Source organism: Drosophila miranda (assembly GCF_003369915.1).
Source record: "Drosophila miranda strain MSH22 chromosome Y unlocalized genomic scaffold, D.miranda_PacBio2.1 Contig_Y15_pilon, whole genome shotgun sequence".
Lineage (NCBI taxonomy): Eukaryota > Metazoa > Arthropoda > Insecta > Diptera > Drosophilidae > Drosophila > Drosophila miranda.
The window spans coordinates 1-18,835 of NW_022881598.1; the positions used below are offsets into that span (position 1 = coordinate 1).

The following is an 18,835-nucleotide window of genomic DNA, read 5'->3' on the forward strand; positions in this document are numbered from 1 at the left end:
AGCTGTTGTACGTGCGCGAGGCTACGGCGGACTTACATCGATCTGTGCAAGAAGTTCGTCTACTTCTTCGAGCACAAGGGCGCGACGCACGCCAAAGAGCAGTGGTTCATGGACCTGCTGGTGTTCTTCCAGCGCCTGCAGATGCTGCTTCATCAGAGCAGCAACAAGCCTCCCTTAGACATTTTTTGGCAGCAGCTCGAGGCGACGACAGTCCCGAGGTATACACCGCCCACTTTCAACTGCTGCATGGCTGCCTTGGGCTGACGGTGAACGTAGTGAGGAGTCCGCTGGGACCAGCTGCTCCAACGAGGCCTGTAAAAGCATTCGCAGGCATTGCCTTCTCTCCTTCGGGATGTGCCCTGGAAGCTTACGTTAACTGGCAGCCGACGACCGAACAGAAGTCGGACAAGTAGTCTGCCACAGCTGAAACCTTTTACCTAATGAGCTTTCTCTTCAGGCACCTATAAGCCGCCTTGGCATTCTTGGCTACACCTTGGACGTGGCCAAGAGCATGAAGTGCCTGGGGCCCTCCGCCATGGAGCTAGACAAGCTGGTGCGTCTACTGGCACTCGTGGCCGAAAAGTAGCGTGTCCCGAACAAATGTCCCTTGTGCTGGCCTTCTTGGAGCCCTTGCAACATCTACGACCGCTCATCACCAGCCAAAGCCAGTGTCCACTGCAAGAGCTCCGACATGGCCAACCGTCTGCAGTCCACGAGTCTACGAGTGGCACGAGTCCAGTCCTATGCCCAACCCCTAACCCCCGCCCAAAAGAAACAGCTATACGATGTGGATCTGTTGGCGTGCTGCACTTCCAGAGTGCGCGGCCCGTACCCCTGCTGCAGTCGCTACTACGCTGCGTCACAATGACTACCACCCTGGTTCTCCTGGCACGCAAGATGCGCACCGACAGCGAGGTGGTGCGTCAGTGCGAGGAACTGCGCTCCCAGCTGCAAAGCATGGCCTCAAGCAACCGCTCAGCCGCATGCAACAGCTGGCCATTGGCCATACCAGTATCAGTGTGCTGCTGGAGGCTTTGAGGCACAGAAGACCAAGTTCTCGATCAAGGAGACGGCCGAGAACAGCCTGGAGGAGTTAATCGTCAAGAACAACTTGCTGGAGCTCAACATTAAGCGGGAGCATCGCCTGGTGGAGTTGGCTACATCGGCCATCGCTAACTTCGCGGCCTTCTTCGAACGTGCAGACCAAGAGCCGCTCGGCTGCGACGATACACCAATCGACTGGGAAGCCCTGATCGACGATGCAGTTGCTGCAGCCATGGCTCTGTCCACCATGGCTACATGGCGCAGGCCGATGAAGCTGGCTGCTGATACTCAGGATTGGCAAATGCTGGACGAGAGATTCACCTACCTGCGAGCCCTGACCCACTTCCTGGGACAAGACCACCTGAATTCTAACCAGCAGCTCCAACTCTCCGAGGAGGTGGATCGAGCGCAGGAGCTGCTCGACGATCTGTGGCCTCAGCTCCAAAACGGATGGTTCTATAAGCGCCAACATACTATAGTGATGCTCTGCCTCTGCCACATGGCCAGCTACTATGCGCGGCAGGACTGTCTGTGCCACGCCCAGCTGCTGTTGCTGCAGCCGAGGAGCTGCGCGCCCAGTTCGATGAGCGAGTTGGCAAGAGCGACATTGTGCAGATCACAATCCAGACAGTTCGTTTTCGATTGGACTACAGCGGAAGACGCGGTGCAGCAGCCTGCCTAGGAGGCCGTCGCCCCTGCGACAGCTAGACACGCTGGTCGACAGCGTGCGCAACTACTGCACAGTGTCCAGCGTGGACCTGGGAGCCCTGCAGCTGCTGCTGGCTGACCTCGTGAGGGAGAGCACCGAGTATGCGGCCAATCGGCTGACCGCGCCGTTCGCCTTTTACGGCACCACGCTTAACCTGGTGCTGCAGTCGGGTATGGCCCTGCGGACCATTGAGGTGCTCATCTCGTGGCTCTGGATGAACCTGCAGAATGAGTACCTGGACCAGGCGCAGTCCAAGCTGCGCCTCCTGGACCATTTGCTCGCCATCAAGCCGCTTAGTCGAACGCTGGTGGAGCAGACATCGGCCAAATACATCCCCGCAATAGCCGCCAAGGAAGATCACAAGGCGAATGCCATGAGCGAGCTGACCAGCAACATGCTGCTCATGCAGCTCGTGGAGCCGATAAAGAAGCAGAACCAGCTGGACGTGGCCACACTCAAGTCTCTGCCCATGCACGAGCCAATTCCCACCAGCCATCAGCTGCAGCGCTATGTGAGCAAGCAAGGGATGCCGCCCCATCTACGGGACAGCATGCAGCTGCAATGTTTCTACTTTATCGTGGGATGTCTCCATGCCCGCTTAAACTTCTTGAAAAGGGAGACCGATCAGCTGGACGACTTCTACGTAGGGGCAGGCAATTGGCTGCAGGAGGATCCCGTACGCACCGCCACACTGGGCTCCATGCTCATCGTGCACGAACTCTACCACATCAACTATCTTCGCTTCAGAAAGAAGAACAAGGAGGCTCTCAGCTATGCGGAGGCAGCTCTCAAATCAGTGCCCCAAACGGCGGACATCAACTATAGCTTCAACCTCATGGTCCAGATAAAGACGGCCCGGTTGGAGCTGCATCTCGTTGGCAAAGCGAGGGCGAAGACCATTAGGCGAGCCCTCGCTTTTAACACTTCGCCAGAGGATAAACGCAGGAAAGGTGTTGTTGAGGGGACTACAAGGCAAAATCATCTGCCAGAAAGACGCCCAGGTTCAAGATATACACGGAGCTGGAATTGCGACCACCCATCGGCTGCAGCAACAGCAGCAGCAAGAGCGGCAATGAGAACACGCCACCATCGGATCATGTGGATCTGAATGCCTGCCAGACGATCGAGATAAGCGATGACGATGCTGCTTCGGTTTCAGCTTCGACTCCGGCTCCCTCTCAACTGACCCGATCCCAATCTGTGCCAGCCAAGGCCACAAAGACACGCTCCGCTAGAATTGGTAGCCAACTAAAAGTACCAGAGATCATCGAATTGGACGATACCATGGAAGAGACGCCTTCCACCTCATCGGCAGCCTCAGTGAAGCGGTATCCGACTAGTGATGCAAGGAGCACTCGTGCCCGCAACAGGCAACTCGAGGAAACGCCAGCGACCACGCGGGGACGACCACGTCGGAAGGTACCGGAGCCTTAGGCGGCGGCAAAGGAACTGATCAGAACTGACACTTGCATAGGCTTATAATAGTTTATAGTTAATATTTGTTTGTAGCTTGTCCTTATTCCATTTGATTGTGTATTTATAAACGTTATGGCAAGGAGATCGACCTTCCAGAGAATGTCTAAAATGTTCTTATTGCTTGAGCACGCGTATCAGCGAACTCTTGCAGATGTCCTGGACCCACCGACCAAACTGAATCCGATTCTGTCCGTGGTCGAAGAAGCCAGCGCCCGACTTGCAGCCCTCCTGGAACTCTCCCACATAGCGCTTTCCGTTTGCTGAACACAGACGAAACATATGGATCGACGAGGATTCTACTGAACTTTCATTTTGTTAGAGGACTCACCCGAGAAGAGGACGCCCCGTCCGTGCATGGCATCCTGGAGCCATTCCCCCACATAGACGCGTCTGTCCGCATACCAATGTATGCCGCGTCCTTGCCGCTTGTTCATCTGCCACTGACCAAAGTAGACGGATCCATCGTCGTAGTACTGTTTTCCCTCCCGCTGCGCTTGTCATGGCGCCAATGACCCACATAGAGGCGATGCACCTGGCCATCAGGGGACTCCCGCCGCATGGATCCGTAGCCATGACGTTGGCCCCGCTGCACTGGCCCTCGTACACCAATCCACGACGGCTCGATTTCACTCCATAGCCGTGGTGTTGGTTCCTCAGCCACTTGCCCTGATAGCGGCCATGTCCTCCGGCAGGATAGCGCAGGCTTCGAACACCATTGCCGCCACCAGCATGGCACGACATGTTGCAGACAACTGAGCCCCAGCCCCGCTTTGGGTTTGTCATCTGTGCTCTTCTTTCGTGTCCTGGGGTGCGTGCGGTGTCCCTTTTCTAATCAACCCCAACCATGTGTCCTGGCTCCGTTTGCCCCCATCCAAAAACTTTCGTTAGCTAGTCGCTCTTCCAGTCGCTCCTGGCACGCAAGCCTAACGACCTGATGGAGGTCAGGCGGGGGGAACGGCAATAGAAAATCGCTTGCTTCGGTTAAATATAGGTAGAAAAAATCGTTTAATCGTACGTGTATAAATTACAGCGCAATTTCGCTTACATATGCGCCTATCAATATCAAAATTTGGGCTAACACGATCTGGTTCGGTTCGAATTATTGGGTTCTTACACACTACGTGGGCGAGGGAAGACTGCGCTATGGATGAGGTCTGGGTCTGACATCGCGAGCGATGGCATACCACTAAAATACAATACAGATATTAGCGGACGCGCCAACTAGTTACAACAAATATACAAGCTAATATTGAGGAATATTTAGTCAACACAGTGGTTTAAACTTGAAAGTAGTATTCCTTTAGTTTGGGTCTTTCATCATTGCATGCGATGAGTACACAGGGGTTACGATGTGTAAAGGTCTTGAGCTTAAAGAAACATTGCTCGATGCACAATCCTTTAGAATATACGTACTCATACTGTTTTTGTATAATAAAAATCTACTGCCTTCTGCGTATCACAATTTGCATCAACTACAAATTTACAAAATATTCACTTATTTAGTCTGAGGATTGACGGCGAGGCCTCTGGCCCACTGCCGTAAGTGTCTTTTCTTTTCGTTTTCGTTAAGTTTTTAGAGAAGGATCGCCGAGATGGTTTATTGCTTCGTGGGATCCTCGCGCGATTGATACTGCTAAACGATGTCACCGGCGGCACCGTAGTGGATGCCGTTATTGCGATTATGGTTGTTATGGTGCTCGAGGTGATCCTGTTCCATCTGCTCCTTGAGGAGCTCCAGCTCCCGTATGCCGGAGACCGTCACCTCGTACTTGTGCGTCACCAGAGACCGATAGAAGTGTATGGCGAAAGCCAGGAAGATAATCATCACGGGTATCAGCACCACGCAGGCCGACCAGGCCGCCGGCGGGCTCAGATCATAGAACTTTACCCAGCACAGTATGGCTATCTCCAACAGGAATAGGATCAACCCCAGCAGCGTCGAAAATGCCCACGCCGTCTCAATGTACCAGTGCAGGCGCTCGTGCGGCGACTCGTGCACCAGGGAGATGCTGTGCAGGTTGCACACTACCTCGATGTTCGGCAGGATGCAGGTGCTAATCATCAAAGCCAGCATATGCACGGCCACCAGCATAGTGGTGCAGATCGCAAACGCCACTAGCATTCCGGGCGGAACCTTTGTGTCGGGGTCCAGCTGCACCTCCACCATCGCCACCTGTGGGGGACGCAAAAGAGCAGAGGTCGGGAGATTAGTGAGAGTCGTGGATGGGCTACGGGTTACTCTGCCAAGATCGCCGCTCTCAGGAGGCAATGCTCCTCCTATTATTAATCCAGCATTCCACACAACGGGCGTTGATTTTTGCGGACCCTTTTATCACAAGTCGGAAGTCAGAAGCAGGCCTCCTATCAAATGTTACATCGCTGTCTTCGTATGCTTTAGCACCAAAGCAACTCATTTGGAAGTCGTTCGGGATCTATCTACAGAATCCTTTCTGGCAGCATTAAGGCGTTTTATAAGTCTACGTCCCAAACCTCGAATCATCTGGTCAGACAACGCTACAAATTTTGTAGGAGCAAAAAATGAGCTTTTGGAGCTTCGGCAAATGTTCCTCAGCGATCCTCATACGTCGACTGTGTCACATCTCTGCGTTTCTAGTGGAATCGACTGGAAATTCATCCCCCCTCGCTCACCTCATTTTGGGGGTTTGTGGGAGGCGGCTGTTAAAGCAGCTAAATATCATTTTCATCGCATCGTCGGGACCTACATTTTTACTCTTGATGAAATTCAGACCTTGGCTTGTGAAATCTCTGCTTTGTTAAATTCCCGTCCGCTTTATGCAATTACAGAAAGTTCCGATGATCTAGATGTGCTCACGCCAAACCACTTTCTCAATGGAGCCCCGAAAGCTGCATTCGACGAGCCAGATGTGGCGCATCTCCGGGTCAACCTACTTAGTCGATGGCAGCGGCTGTGTCAAATGAAGCAGGCGTTTTGGAGAAAATGGAGCACGGCGTATCTTTCGATTCTTCAGGAGCGGAGCAAGTGGCGGTCATCGTCTCCAAACATCAAGCTAGGAGCGCTCGTCATGATCAAGGAGGAAACGCTGCCACCATTAAGGTGGCCGCTTGGCCGCATTGAGAGCGTCATCCCAGGAAAAGATGGAACCATCAGAGTAGCCGTCATCCGCACTCAAAAGGGCCTTTTCAAGAGGGCCGTTGGAAAAATAGCGGTTCTGCCCCTTCAGGATGGATCTGTTGAAAGCCTTTGCCTTCCAACGGGGGGTGAATGTTCGGAGCAGAACCCAGCCGATTAGCTGCTTGCCAAATAGCACCTAATTCTTGGCCCTCAGCCGCTTATTTTGTTTGTTACTTATGTCTATGTCACTCATTTGTTTGTTAAAGCTGTGCGCTTGCTTGCCCTGCTAAACGCTCTCTGCCAGCTCGCTCTTCGCTATCTCCGCTTTGCGTTTGCCTACCGACGTCGGCCGAGCGAAGCTGCGCCTTGCGATCGGAGCCGCAATGTAAAGGGCAGGCAAGCCACACATGCAATTTGGATGTCACGCATTAAAGAACATATCGTAATTTTATTTCTGCGCCGAGTTTTATTTAATTCGAAATAATTAGTCGGCCGATTGGGGATAAAAAACATTATCTCCACAGCTTCTATTGGGCTTATATGAAAACAGGGCGAACATTTGGTAGAGAAGTTAGTGGAAATTGTTTAAACTTATTTTACAATCAATTCCAATAAAAGGAATATTTAAAATTGTGTGGTGTTGTAGAAAATTGATTTATCAATCGGATAAAATTACGTTTTCAGAGCTGAGGGCCGTAGCTAGTAATATTAAACCAAATATTAAAATACGAGGAAATGTACAATAGAATCGTCAGTAGACTTACGGTATTTTTTGGTATATTTCTGAGGGCTGCCATAGATTTTATCCATAAGACCGCGATAGATCAGGTCACACTGAAACACACTCAAACGAAGCGAAGCGCTGGTAAAAAAGTGACAATAATGTCTGCCGATAACACTTCCTTTTCATCAGCGAGCGAGACCGGTCGTGTTTTTTCTTAACAGTCTGAAAGGTGACTTTTTCCAAGCAACAAAGGCTTAATTAAAAGTGATTGTAAAAATTGGATCATTGTTTATTTCATACAAATCTTCATCAATATATAAATTATTCCTCTTTTCATTTCCCAAAGGAGAGGTAAGTCTTTGGCAATCTGGTTAAACCAGCAAGTATGGCGGACGCCGGTCACTCGGTGTCTGCCAAATTGAAACCCCCTGATCAGGTGGCAAAAAGCGGTGGCAAAAAACAATAGCAAAAAACCTCAGTGCTTTGTGTTCAGGTGTGAAAGAGGACATATTCGACAGCTTGACTAACGAAAAGTACCCAGCAAAAAAGATGCGCAAGGAACAAAAAAGCGACAACACCAATACAGACATAAATAACAAAATGCTGATAGACGATGACAGTAACAAAATGGTGGAGGCTTCTGACGGTGTGACCGTTCACAATTCTCACACAAATGCCATAAATGGTTTTACTGGAAATACTGAAATGACTAAAACACTGAATAAAAATACTAATCCGATTATAAACCCATCAAATGTAGGTATCGAAAGAGAAACAGTGTTGTATAGTGAGTGCCACATCGGGGATGCGGCTGTACTAGTATCGACTAAGAACAGTACCATCTTCGAAAACAAAAACACCAAAAATGGCTTATTCTTTTTTAAAAAAATAAGACAACTTAAAATCAAAGGAATTAAAGAAATCGTAGCTCTTGCGCCTACACTATACAAGATTTATTTTAAGGTTTTCAGCGAAGCAAATGATTTAGTTTTAAATGAGGAGTTAAAAAAAATGAATTTAGTGGTATTTATACCAAAAGACTATGTGGAATCCTATAGAGTAATTAAAGGGGTGCCCCTCGGTTTTTCTGAGAATGAAATTATGGATAATATTACTTCTAACATAAAAATTAGGTCAATTGAAAGATTAGCAAGAAGGCAGAAAATTACAACCGATGACAACAACGAAACATTCAAGCTCATACCATTAGAAACAGTCAAAATTGGTTTTGAGGGTTCAGACATCCCAGAAAAGGTATCTCTTTTTGGGATATGTGGGATGAAAGTAAGCATATATGTTCCCAGAGTAAGGCAATGTTATAATTGTGGCAGACTTGGTCACACTTCGACCAGATGCAAATCAGCTAGGAGGTGCTATAAATGCGGAGTCGAGGAGTGCAATGGTCTCAAATGTATCCTTTGCAATGGGAAAAATCACTCAGCTAGGGACAGACTGATGTGCCCAGTATGGGAAAAGGAGATGGACATTAACAAAATAATGACAATCAAAAAAATCGCGCGTAAGGAAGTGCTTAGCACTTACTCAATCCATCAAAATTTTTCGCTGTTAGATAATTATGAAAAAAACTATCCAAAACTAGATATAAATGAGGAAAATGTTCAAAACAAAAACGTTAAAGCAAATGAAGTTTTAAAAAAACACAGTTATGCGAGCAGGTTAGTGCAGAGACGTTTGGTTCCTGCACAAAAACCCCACTATCACTTAGAATCATATACCAGCGATTCTAGTAATCACGTACCATTTTTTGAAAACAAAGAACTAAAAGAAAACAAATTTACCATTCAACAGATGGTTGACATGTTGTCTCGTTTAGTCGACTCAAATGATGTGTCACATCCATCAAAAAAAGTGACCAGTACAAATGATTACAATATGGAACATAATGCAGACAGAAAAATGAACAAACAGAGAGAAACGAACCTTTTTAAAACATCTAAATAAATATGAAATTTTTACAACATAACATTCAATCTATTAAAGCCAATAAAAACGACCTAGTATTCTACTTAAACAATGAAAACTTCGACTTTGCCATTCTGGCTGAAGTTTTCTCTCACGATCTCCGTTTTAGGAAACTAGCCAACTTCAATATGCTAGAAAAACATAGAGAGGACGGTTATGGAGGAGTGGCGATTGCCTACAAAAAAGAATTAAGAGTTAAAAGACTGATATATGAGACAGAGCAAGATATAATTATAGCAAGAACCATCAACAACAAAGATAAATTTCTTATCACCTCAGTATATTTTGAACCTTTGTTGTCTCTTGCATCCTTCAAGCAAGCGATTAACAATTTCCTTGAATATTTAGATGCATTCGGAAAAGTCATAATTGCAGGAGATTTTAACGCAAGACATACCTTTTCTGGAGACAGAACCAACAGTGAAAAGGGAACTTTTCTCATGCTAGCTATGTCAAATGCTGGCTACAGTCTAGCAAATGACCACAGTCTCACATTCAGAAGACACATCGTCTCAACATCAGGGTCTGTACTCGATTTAACTTTTACAAAGGGTATTCATATAGAGAATTGGAAATGCGAAAAGTTTTACCTAGGAGGCAGCCACCATCACCCAATAACCTTTGAAACAGCAGGATATCAACACAAACTCAAAACTTTCCTTGCCAAAAACAGGCTACTGAAAAAGCTAAGCCAGTTTGAGGCCGACAAAGATATGGATAATTTAGCGAAGAACATCCAACAGGAAATAAAAGCAGCTACTTATGAAATCAAAAACAAATGTCCAAAATTATGGTGGGACGAGAATTTAGCCAAACTATTCAGGGAGTTTGCAGAGTCGCAGAAGAAGGCAGCTTCAGAACCCTCCTTTCAAAATTATTGTTCTGCTGTTAACCTCAAGGTTAAATGGAAAAAATCTGTTAAAATTGCCAAAAGAACTAGCTATGCCAGGAAGTTAACAGAGTTAAATGTAAAATCGAACTCAAGAGAAGCCTGGAGATTCCTCAGAAATCTAAAAAACTGTCAAGAGAACACCCCAGAAATTTTCGACCCTGACAAAGCTGGGCCATACCTGGAATTCCTTAACGAACAAATAACCTCAGAAGCAAAGGATGTAGACGAAGAAATGTACTCAACCAAGAACAATGAAAATCCTTTCTTTTCCTTGGAAGAGTTAGAGGCTGTGTTAGTCAGAAACAGAAAAACGGCAGGAGGAATAGATCACATCACATACGAGATGCTGAGTGCTCTCAACACTAGTATAAAGACAGAACTTGTACATTTTTACAACCGTCGAGTGGCTATGTGCGATTTCCCAGTCGAATGGAGATCTATCAGAATTGTACCAATACCGAAAAAAACATGGATCTGACTGACTTAAAACATTTTCGACCCATATCCCTCATTTCGGTTCTAGCCAAGACAGTAAATGGCATGGTGAAAGCCAGGCTGGAAAAGCATATACAAGAAAACAAGAATATACCCTACAGATCTTATGCATACCAAAAAAAACAAGTCTGCAGCGATGTGCATAAATGATGTCATCAATGTGGTAGCGGCAAAGAAAAAGAACAAGGAACACGTTACTCTTGTGGTTGTTGACCTCAACAATGCCTACAATTGTGTCAACCTGAAATTCTTAAAAAGACTAATGGAAAATGAGTGTTTTCCTAAAACATACATTGACTGGATCATCAGTTTTATGCATAGCTCGCAAACGACGGTCAACACTTTTTCCCTTTGCGGTCTCGTCACTGACAAAACCGAAAAAGACCACGCAGAAGCGGTCTCTCACTGAGCAGAACACTTTTTGTCTCTTCGCTTGTGTCATGTGTTTCGGGTTTTCGGTTGAGCCCGACACACGATCGGGTCTCACAATAACAGCTTAGAGAGACACTTTGGTCAAGCGCTCGCAGCAAAAGTGTCTTTAGATGAGCAGAACCCAAAAAGTGTCTGAGTAAAGTGTTTTTAGTTTTTTATTCGTGTTTATGTTTATTTATTCACGTTTTTCGCATCTTATGGTTGTTATTGTAATATTTATACTTATATGCGAATTTTCTGCAAACTGAAGAGACATGGATATGGATGTATGTATATATGTATGTATATATTTTGTATTAATACGAATTTAGCTTAACCACTAACAATGAGTTAATATTTTCCGCACTTAAAGAGCAACGTTTTTCATTCAAAATATAATGAAGTGCTGAAAAGGCTCTTTCGACCGATACCTGAGTGGCCGGTGTAGCCAGCACCACCTGTGCGAGCGAATTCAAGTGTGGTGATCTTAGCTTCATGTCGTTAAAAAGCTGAAATATATCGGCATTTAATGGTAAACGGCCATTGTTCATAGCAAAGTTCTTCACATCAGTAAAAATTTCGGAAAGTTGTTCAGGAACAGGCTCATTTTGGGTTTGGGACAGTGTCTGACACAATTCACGAAGGCAAGTGATCGTTGCCACAGCCACCACACGTACAAGCACGCATACATACGCAAAAGACACTTTTTTCGTTCGCTCGCGACAAGATGCTCAGTGAAAAACAGGAACAAAAGAGAAGTGAAAAAGTCGGTCTTTGCTTGAGCGAAGAGCGAGTTGAGCAAAAACAGATTTGATCGGGTCTTTTCAGTCCCTTTTCTCAATGTGTTCGTCAATGAGAGGTTGTTAGCAGACACGCCGAAAGTGTAAACAGTTATTTGCGAGCTATGGTTTTATGTCTATGAGCCTACTGAAAATAGGGGAAGCTGTTCAGGTAGTTCAGGGAGGAATCCCACAGGGCTCTTGTCTGTCGCCCCTCCTTTTTAATGTATACACAAAAAGACTACATCAGATCTGTGATAGAAATACTCATATGATGCAATTTGCAGATGACTTCGTTATAATCTCTCCCAACAGAGAGTTTACTGTAGCGGTTGAAAACCTTAATAAAAAACTAAATGACTTTAACCTTCTATGTGGTGATCTCGGTTTTAGCTTCAATCCAAGCAAATCTGCAGCAATGAATGTAGGAAAAAGACAGGTCAGAGCGGTAAATATTTCTGTTAGAAATGTGCCTATACCAAATCGAAAAGATATCCGTTTCTTAGGCAGACTGATTAGCGCAAACATGTCAAATGTCAGTCATGTAAAAATGGTTAAAGAACAAACAAAAAAATGCAACAGACTCCTCCAGCTTGCGACTACTATCAAATCAGGTCTAAAACCTAAAACAAGTACCAACATCTTCAAAGCTTTTATTAGAACAAAACAAGAATATGCTATCACAAGTTTTTCAGACATGGGATCTGGAGCAAGTAAAGATATAGAAATAGCGCAAGCTAAATCACTCAGAAGGTGTGTTGGGGTGCCACCTGACACAAGCAAACACGAAATTTTTGTCCTCGCTGGTGTAATGCCACCTGTTTTCAGGAAGAAATGAATGAAGAATGAAGAATGAAGAAATAAAAACTATATTTTATGAGATTCTGAACAAGTACAGAAAGGACGACTGGAACATTCTATCAACAGATGCCTCAGTTACAGAAAGTACATGTGGCATAGGAATAGTAGAATGGCCTAGTGGAAATATCCACAAGTAAAAAATAGAAAACAGATTATCCTCAGTAGGTGCCGAACTCGTAGGCCTTAAAAAGGCCAAAAAGGCTTTGATTTTAAGTGATGGATTAGGAGCTATTAATTTAATTAAAAATAAGGATACAGACTCGTACCTAGTGAATGATATTCACAACATAATTAACCAATCAGACATTCAGAAACTTGACATTCTATGGGTCCCTGGTCACAAGGGTGTGGCCATCAACGAAAAGACTGACATAACAGCAAAGGCTGCTACAAGTGAGGGGTTTACAATAAATATAAAATACAGCTACAAGGAGGCTCAAAGAGAAATTAGGAACTTTTTAGTATACAAATGGAATGAGGACTACAGGACGAAGTGTAGGACGAAGGGATCCAGCCTCATAGACATATTTCCAGACATACCCAGTAAACCCTGGCATTTTTCTCTTAAATGGAATGCTAAAAGCATCAAGACCATTAACAGACTTATGACGGAACACACATACGACAAAGTCTTCCTACACAGAATCAAAGCAATTGACTCAAATATCTGCGAAACGTGCAATGTAACTGAATATGCCGAACACCTGATCTTCGATTGCCAAAGATTTGCCGGGCTCAGAATATTAATAAAAAAAGAGCCGCTACATCTCAGAGAGCTGGCAATCTTCATCAAAACTGCTGACTTAAACTTTTGACCCCTTTTTTCTTCATCATGTTATAAAGTAATTTCAGTTTATTTTCTAAAGCAGTTAAGTAATTTTCCTCTTTTTTTTTATATACCGACCTGTCAAACTCGCCAAACTACATCACCAGTATCTGATCAATGTGGCTACAGTGCTACGATCAAAATTCCGATCATCCTTGAGATGATTTAAAAAAAAAAAAAAAAAAAAAATAATAATAATGTCTGCCGATATAGTGAAACAGTTGAAAGGCACTCGATCCGATGTTGAGGCTGCGGCCACGACAATTAAGCTGAAATTCAAGGAATTCAGCAAGGGCATCGGGATAAACGACGCCTCCTTTCCGCTAAGATATGAGTTGAGCGTGTTGCGCCAGCTGTGTGTCGCCTTGAAGGACAATCTGCACCAGCATGACGATCTCTACTGCGACATTGCGGCCACCGTGGTACCACACGTGGAGCCCTACGAGGAGAAGCCGAGCCTGTGGGAAGCTCATCTAACGAGCCTGCGGTACATACATCGTGAGCTTTGTCAGGAGGTAAGTTGAAGAACCAAATGCTTGCTGGCTGGTATCCTAATTGTACGGGTGCTTCGCAGAAATCCCTGACGGAATGCCAGAAAATGTACGGCCTAGTCCGATCGCAGCCCTGCCGCCTGCAAGGGGAGGCTGACTACAAGTTTTATTTGGACATCCATCTGACGCACTTCAATGGCATTCACTTGCACATGCAGAAGGAGACGTTGCCCATCGCCGCCACAGATCAACTATATTACGCCTTGGAGGCAATGGGTGTCCTCTTTGACACCATGCGCCAGCGTAAAGTGGCAAAGAATGCGGCTCTCCTGGTCCAGCTGAATGATGCCCTGTTCAGCAAACGAGGCAAAGCCTTTCTGATGTACCTGAGCGCCCTTCCGCCCGAGAGCACGACGAAAATGTACGACCCGCTTCTCAAGCTCCTGAGCTGCAGCTGGGCCACACCCAGCTCTGAGCTGACTACTCAATTCACGGAGTATCTGGGCCTGGTTCTGGCACTGATGCAGATCGACATGTTTTCCATAGAAGCGTCGCTCGAACAACAACTGGCACTGAAGTTGCTGCGCATTTGTCGCGACCTGTACAAGGACGTCTCTCCGCAGAACTACTCCATCCAGCTCCTCTACTACTATGTCAAGCTGTTGTACGTGCGCGAGGCTACGGCGGACTTCAAGCGGACTTACATCGATCTGTGCAAGAAGTTCGTCTACTTCTTCGAGCACAAGGGCGCGACGCACGCCAAAGAGCAGTGGTTCATGGACCTGCTGGTGTTCTTCCAGCGCCTGCAGATGCTGCTTCATCAGAGCAGCAACAAGCCTCCCTTAGACATTTTTTGGCAGCAGCTCGAGGGCGACGACAGTCCCGAGGTATACACCGCCCACTTTCAACTGCTGCATGGCTGTCTTGGGCTGACGGTGAACGTAGTGAGGAGTCCGCTGGGGACCAGCTGCTCCAACGAGGCCTGTAAAAGCATTCGCAGGCATTGCCTTCTCTCCTTCGGGATGTGCGCCCTGGAAGCTTACGTTAACTGGCAGCCGACGACCGAACAGAAGTCGGACAAGGTACGTCTGCCACAGCTGGAAAACCTTTTACCTAATGAGCTTTCTCTTCAGGCACCCTATAAGCCGCTCTTGGGCATTCTTGGCTACACCTTAGACGTGGCCAAGAGCATGAAGTGCCTGGGGCCCTCCGCCATGGAGCTAGACAAGCTGGTGCGTCTACTGGCACTCGTGGCCGAAAAGGTAGCGTGTCCCGAACAAATGTCCCTTGTGCTGGCCTTCTTGGAGCCCTTGCAACATCTACGACCGCTCATCACCAGCCAGAAAATGCTTAGTGTGCTCCTGCGAATCTACAAAGCCAGTGTCCACTGCAAGAGCTCCGACATGGCCAACCGTCTGCAGTCCACATACCTTGCGGCCCAAACGAATCCCTCGCGGTTGCGTTCACAGCTCTTCGTCCACTACCACAATGCCAATAATACGGAGAAGTGCGTCTACGAGTGGCACGAGTCCAGTCCTATGCCCAACCCCCTAACCCCCGCCCAAAAGAAACAGCTATACGATGTGGATCTGTTGGCCGTGCTGCACTTCCAGAGTGCGCGGCCCGTACCCCTGCTGCAGTCGCTACTACGCTGCCGTCACAATGACTACCACCTGGTTCTCCTGGCACGCAAGATGCGCACCGACAGCGAGGTGGTGCGTCAGTGCGAGGAACTGCGCTCCCAGCTGCAAAGCACGGCCCTCAAGCAACCGCTCAGCCGCATGCAACAGCTGGCCATTGGCCATACCAGTATCAGTGTGCTGCTGGAGGCTTTGGAGGCACAGAAGACCAAGTTCTCGATCAAGGAGACGGCCGAGAACAGCCTGGAGGAGTTAATCGTCAAGAACAACTTGCTGGAGCTCAACATTAAGCGGGAGCATCGCCTGGTGGAGTTGGCTACATCGGCCATCGCTGGCTTCGCGGCCTTCTTCGAACGTGCAGACCAAGAGCCGCTCGGCTGCGACGATACACCAATCGACTGGGAAGCCCTGATCGACGATGCAGTTGCTGCAGCCATGGCTCTGTCCACCATGGGCTACATGGCGCAGGCCGATGAAGCCTGGCTGCTGATACTCAGGATTGGGCAAATGCTGGACGAGAGATTCACCTACCTGCGAGCCCTGACCCACTTCCTGGGACAAGACCACCTGAATTCTAACCAGCAGCTCCAACTCTCCGAGGAGGTGGATCGAGCGCAGGAGCTGCTCGACGATCTGTGGCCTCAGCTCCAAAACGGATGGTTCTTTAAGCGCCAACATACTATAGTGATGCTCTGCCTCTGCCACATGGCCAGCTACTATGCGCGGCAGGACTGTCTGTGCCACGCCCAGCTGCTGTTGCTGCAGGCCGTGGAGCTGCGCGCCCAGTTCGATGAGCGAGTTGGCAAGAGCGACATTGTGCAGATCACAATCCAGACAGTTCGTTTTCGATTGGACTACAGGCGGAAGACGCGGTGCAGCAGCCTGCCTAGGAGGCCGTTGCCCCTGCGACACCTAGACACGCTGGTCGACAGCGTGCGCAACTACTGCACAGTGTCCAGCGTGGACCTGGGAGCCCTGCAGCTGCTGCTGGCTGACCTCGTGAGGGAGAGCACCGAGTGTGCGGCCAATCGGCTGACCGCGCCGTTCGCCTTTTACGGCACCACGCTTAACCTGGTGCTGCAGTCGGGTATGGCCCTGCGGACCATTGAGGTGCTCATCTCGTGGCTCTGGATGAACCTGCAGAATGAGTACCTGGACCAGGCGCAGTCCAAGCTGCGCCTCCTGGACCATTTGCTCGCCATCAAGCCGCTTAGTCGAACGCTGGTGGAGCAGACATCGGCCAAATACATCCCCGCAATAGCCGCCAAGGAAGATCTCAAGGCGAATGCCATGAGCGAGCTGACCAGCAACATGCTGCTCATGCAGCTCGTGGAGCCGATAAAGAAGCAGAACCAGCTGGACGTGGCCACACTCAAGTCTCTGCCCATGCACGAGCCAATTCCCACCAGCCATCAGCTGCAGCGCTATGTGAGCAAGCAAGGGATGCCGCCCCATCTACGGGACAGCATGCAGCTGCAATGTTTCTACTTTATCGTGGGATGTCTCCATGCCCGCTTAAACTTCTTGAAAAGGGAGACCGATCAGCTGGACGACTTCTACGTAGGGGCAGGCAATTGGCTGCAGGAGGATCCCGTACGCACCGCCACACTGGGCTCCATGCTCATCGTGCACGAACTCTACCACATCAACTATCTTCGCTTCAGAAAGAAGAACAAGGAGGCTCTCAGCTATGCGGAGGCAGCTCTCAAATCAGTGCCCCAAACGGCGGAAATCAACTATAGCTTCAACCTCATGGTCCAGATAAAGACGGCCCGGTTTGAGCTGCATCTCGTTGGCAAAGCGAGGGCGAAGACCATTAGGCGAGCCCTCGCTTTTAACACTTCGCCAGAGGATAAACGCAGGAAAGGTGTTGTTGAGGGGACTACCAAGGCAAAATCATCTGCCAGAAAGACGCCCAGGTTCAAGATATACACGGAGCTGGAATTGCGACCACCCATCGGCTGCAGCAACAGCAGCAGCAATAGCAGCAAGAGCGGCAATGAGAACACGCCACCATCGGATCATGTGGATCTGAATGCCTGCCAGACGATCGAGATAAGCGATGACGATGCTGCTTCGGTTTCAGCTTCGACTCCGGCTCCCTCTCAACTGAAACGATCCCAATCTGTGCCAGCCAAGGCCACAAAGACACGCTCCGCTAGAATTGGTAGCCAACTAAAAGTACCAGAGATCATCGAATTGGACGATACCATGGAAGAGACGCCTTCCACCTCATCGGCAGCCTCAGTGAAGCGGTATCCGACTAGTGATGCAAGGAGCACTCGTGCCCGCAACAGGCAACTCGAGGAAACGCCAGCGACCACGCGGGGACGACCACGTCGGAAGGTACCGGAGCCTGCACCCCAGCAGGAGACAGTCAGCCTTAGGCGGCGGCAAAGGAACTGATCAGAACTGACACTTGCATAGGCTTATAATAGTTTATAGTTAATATTTGTTTGTAGCTTGTCCTTATTCCATTTGATTGTGTATTTATAAACGTTATGGCAAGGAGATCGACCTTCCAGAGAATGTCTAAAATGTTCTTATTGCTTGAGCACGCGTATCAGCGAACTCTTGCAGATGTCCTGGACCCACCGACCAAACTGAATCCGATTCTGTCCGTGGTCGAAGAAGCCAGCGCCCGACTTGCAGCCCTCCTGGAACTCTCCCACATAGCGCTTTCCGTTTGCTGAACACAGACGAAACATATGGATCGACGAGGATTCTACTGAACTTTCATTTTGTTAGAGGACTCACCCGAGAAGAGGACGCCCCGTCCGTGCATGGCATCCTGGAGCCATTCCCCCACATAGACGCGTCTGTCCGCATACCAATGTATGCCGCGTCCTTGCCGCTTGTTCATCTGCCACTGACCAAAGTAGACGGATCCATCGTCGTAGTACTGTTTTCCCTCCCCGCTGCGCTTGTCATGGCGCCAATGACCCACATAGAGGCGATGCACCTGGCCATCAGGGGACTCCCGCCGCATGGATCCGTAGCCATGACGTTGGCCCCGTACACCAATCCACGACGGCTCGATTTCACTCCATAGCCGTGGTGTTGGTTCCTCAGCCACTTGCCCTGATAGCGGCCATGTCCTCCGGCAGGATAGCGCAGGCTTCGAACACCATTGCCGCCACCAGCATGGCACGACATGTTGCAGACAACTGAGCCCCAGCCCCGCTTTGGGTTTGTCATCTGTGCTCTTCTTTCGTGTCCTGGGGTGCGTGCGGTGTCCCTTTTCTAATCAACCCCAACCATGTTTCCTGGCTCCGTTTGCCCCCATCCAAAAACTTTCGTTAGCTAGTCGCTCTTCCAGTCGCTCCTGGCACGCAAGCCTAACGACCTGATGGAGGTCAGGCGGGGGAACGGCAATAGAAAATCGCTTGCTTCGGTTAAATATAGGTAAA

The 18,835-nt window shown here is 48.3% G+C and overlaps 3 protein-coding genes and 2 pseudogenes across 4 annotated transcripts; 2 read left to right on the plus strand and 3 right to left on the minus strand.

Moving 5' to 3' along the window:
• The first annotated feature begins 864 nt into the window (after nucleotides 1–864).
• On the plus strand, nucleotides 865–2,997 carry LOC117189313 (protein three rows-like). The gene is made up of 4 exons (XM_033394466.1): nucleotides 865–922; nucleotides 993–1,571; nucleotides 1,672–2,624; nucleotides 2,664–2,997. Exons 1-4 carry the CDS (start codon nucleotides 865–867, stop codon nucleotides 2,859–2,861), a joined length of 1,788 nt encoding a protein of 595 aa, XP_033250357.1. The 3' UTR covers nucleotides 2,862–2,997.
• Nucleotides 2,998–3,260: 263 nt separating this feature from the next.
• Nucleotides 3,261–4,145, minus strand: LOC117189307 (annotated as a pseudogene).
• Nucleotides 4,146–4,215: 70 nt separating this feature from the next.
• On the minus strand, nucleotides 4,216–7,214 carry LOC117189309 (calcium release-activated calcium channel protein 1-like). The gene is made up of 2 exons (XM_033394464.1): nucleotides 7,088–7,214; nucleotides 4,216–5,402 (listed from the first exon to the last, which is right to left on the minus strand). The coding sequence occupies exons 1-2, from the start codon at nucleotides 7,118–7,120 to the stop codon at nucleotides 4,863–4,865; spliced, it is 573 nt and encodes a 190-aa protein (XP_033250355.1). The 5' UTR covers nucleotides 7,121–7,214; the 3' UTR covers nucleotides 4,216–4,862.
• Nucleotides 7,215–13,467: 6,253 nt separating this feature from the next.
• Nucleotides 13,468–17,954, plus strand: LOC117189304 (protein three rows-like). 2 transcript variants are annotated; one of them, XM_033394462.1, is made up of 4 exons: nucleotides 13,468–13,809; nucleotides 13,869–14,867; nucleotides 14,919–17,213; nucleotides 17,253–17,954. In XM_033394462.1, the coding sequence occupies exons 1-4, from the start codon at nucleotides 13,492–13,494 to the stop codon at nucleotides 17,829–17,831; spliced, it is 4,191 nt and encodes a 1,396-aa protein (XP_033250353.1). In that variant the 5' UTR covers nucleotides 13,468–13,491; the 3' UTR covers nucleotides 17,832–17,954. The 2 variants fall into 2 exon arrangements, with proteins under 2 accessions (XP_033250353.1, XP_033250352.1); XM_033394461.1 differs by having other exon boundaries at nucleotides 13,469–13,809; nucleotides 14,919–17,954.
• Nucleotides 17,945–18,786, minus strand: LOC117189308 (annotated as a pseudogene).
• Nucleotides 18,787–18,835: the final 49 nt, after the last annotated feature.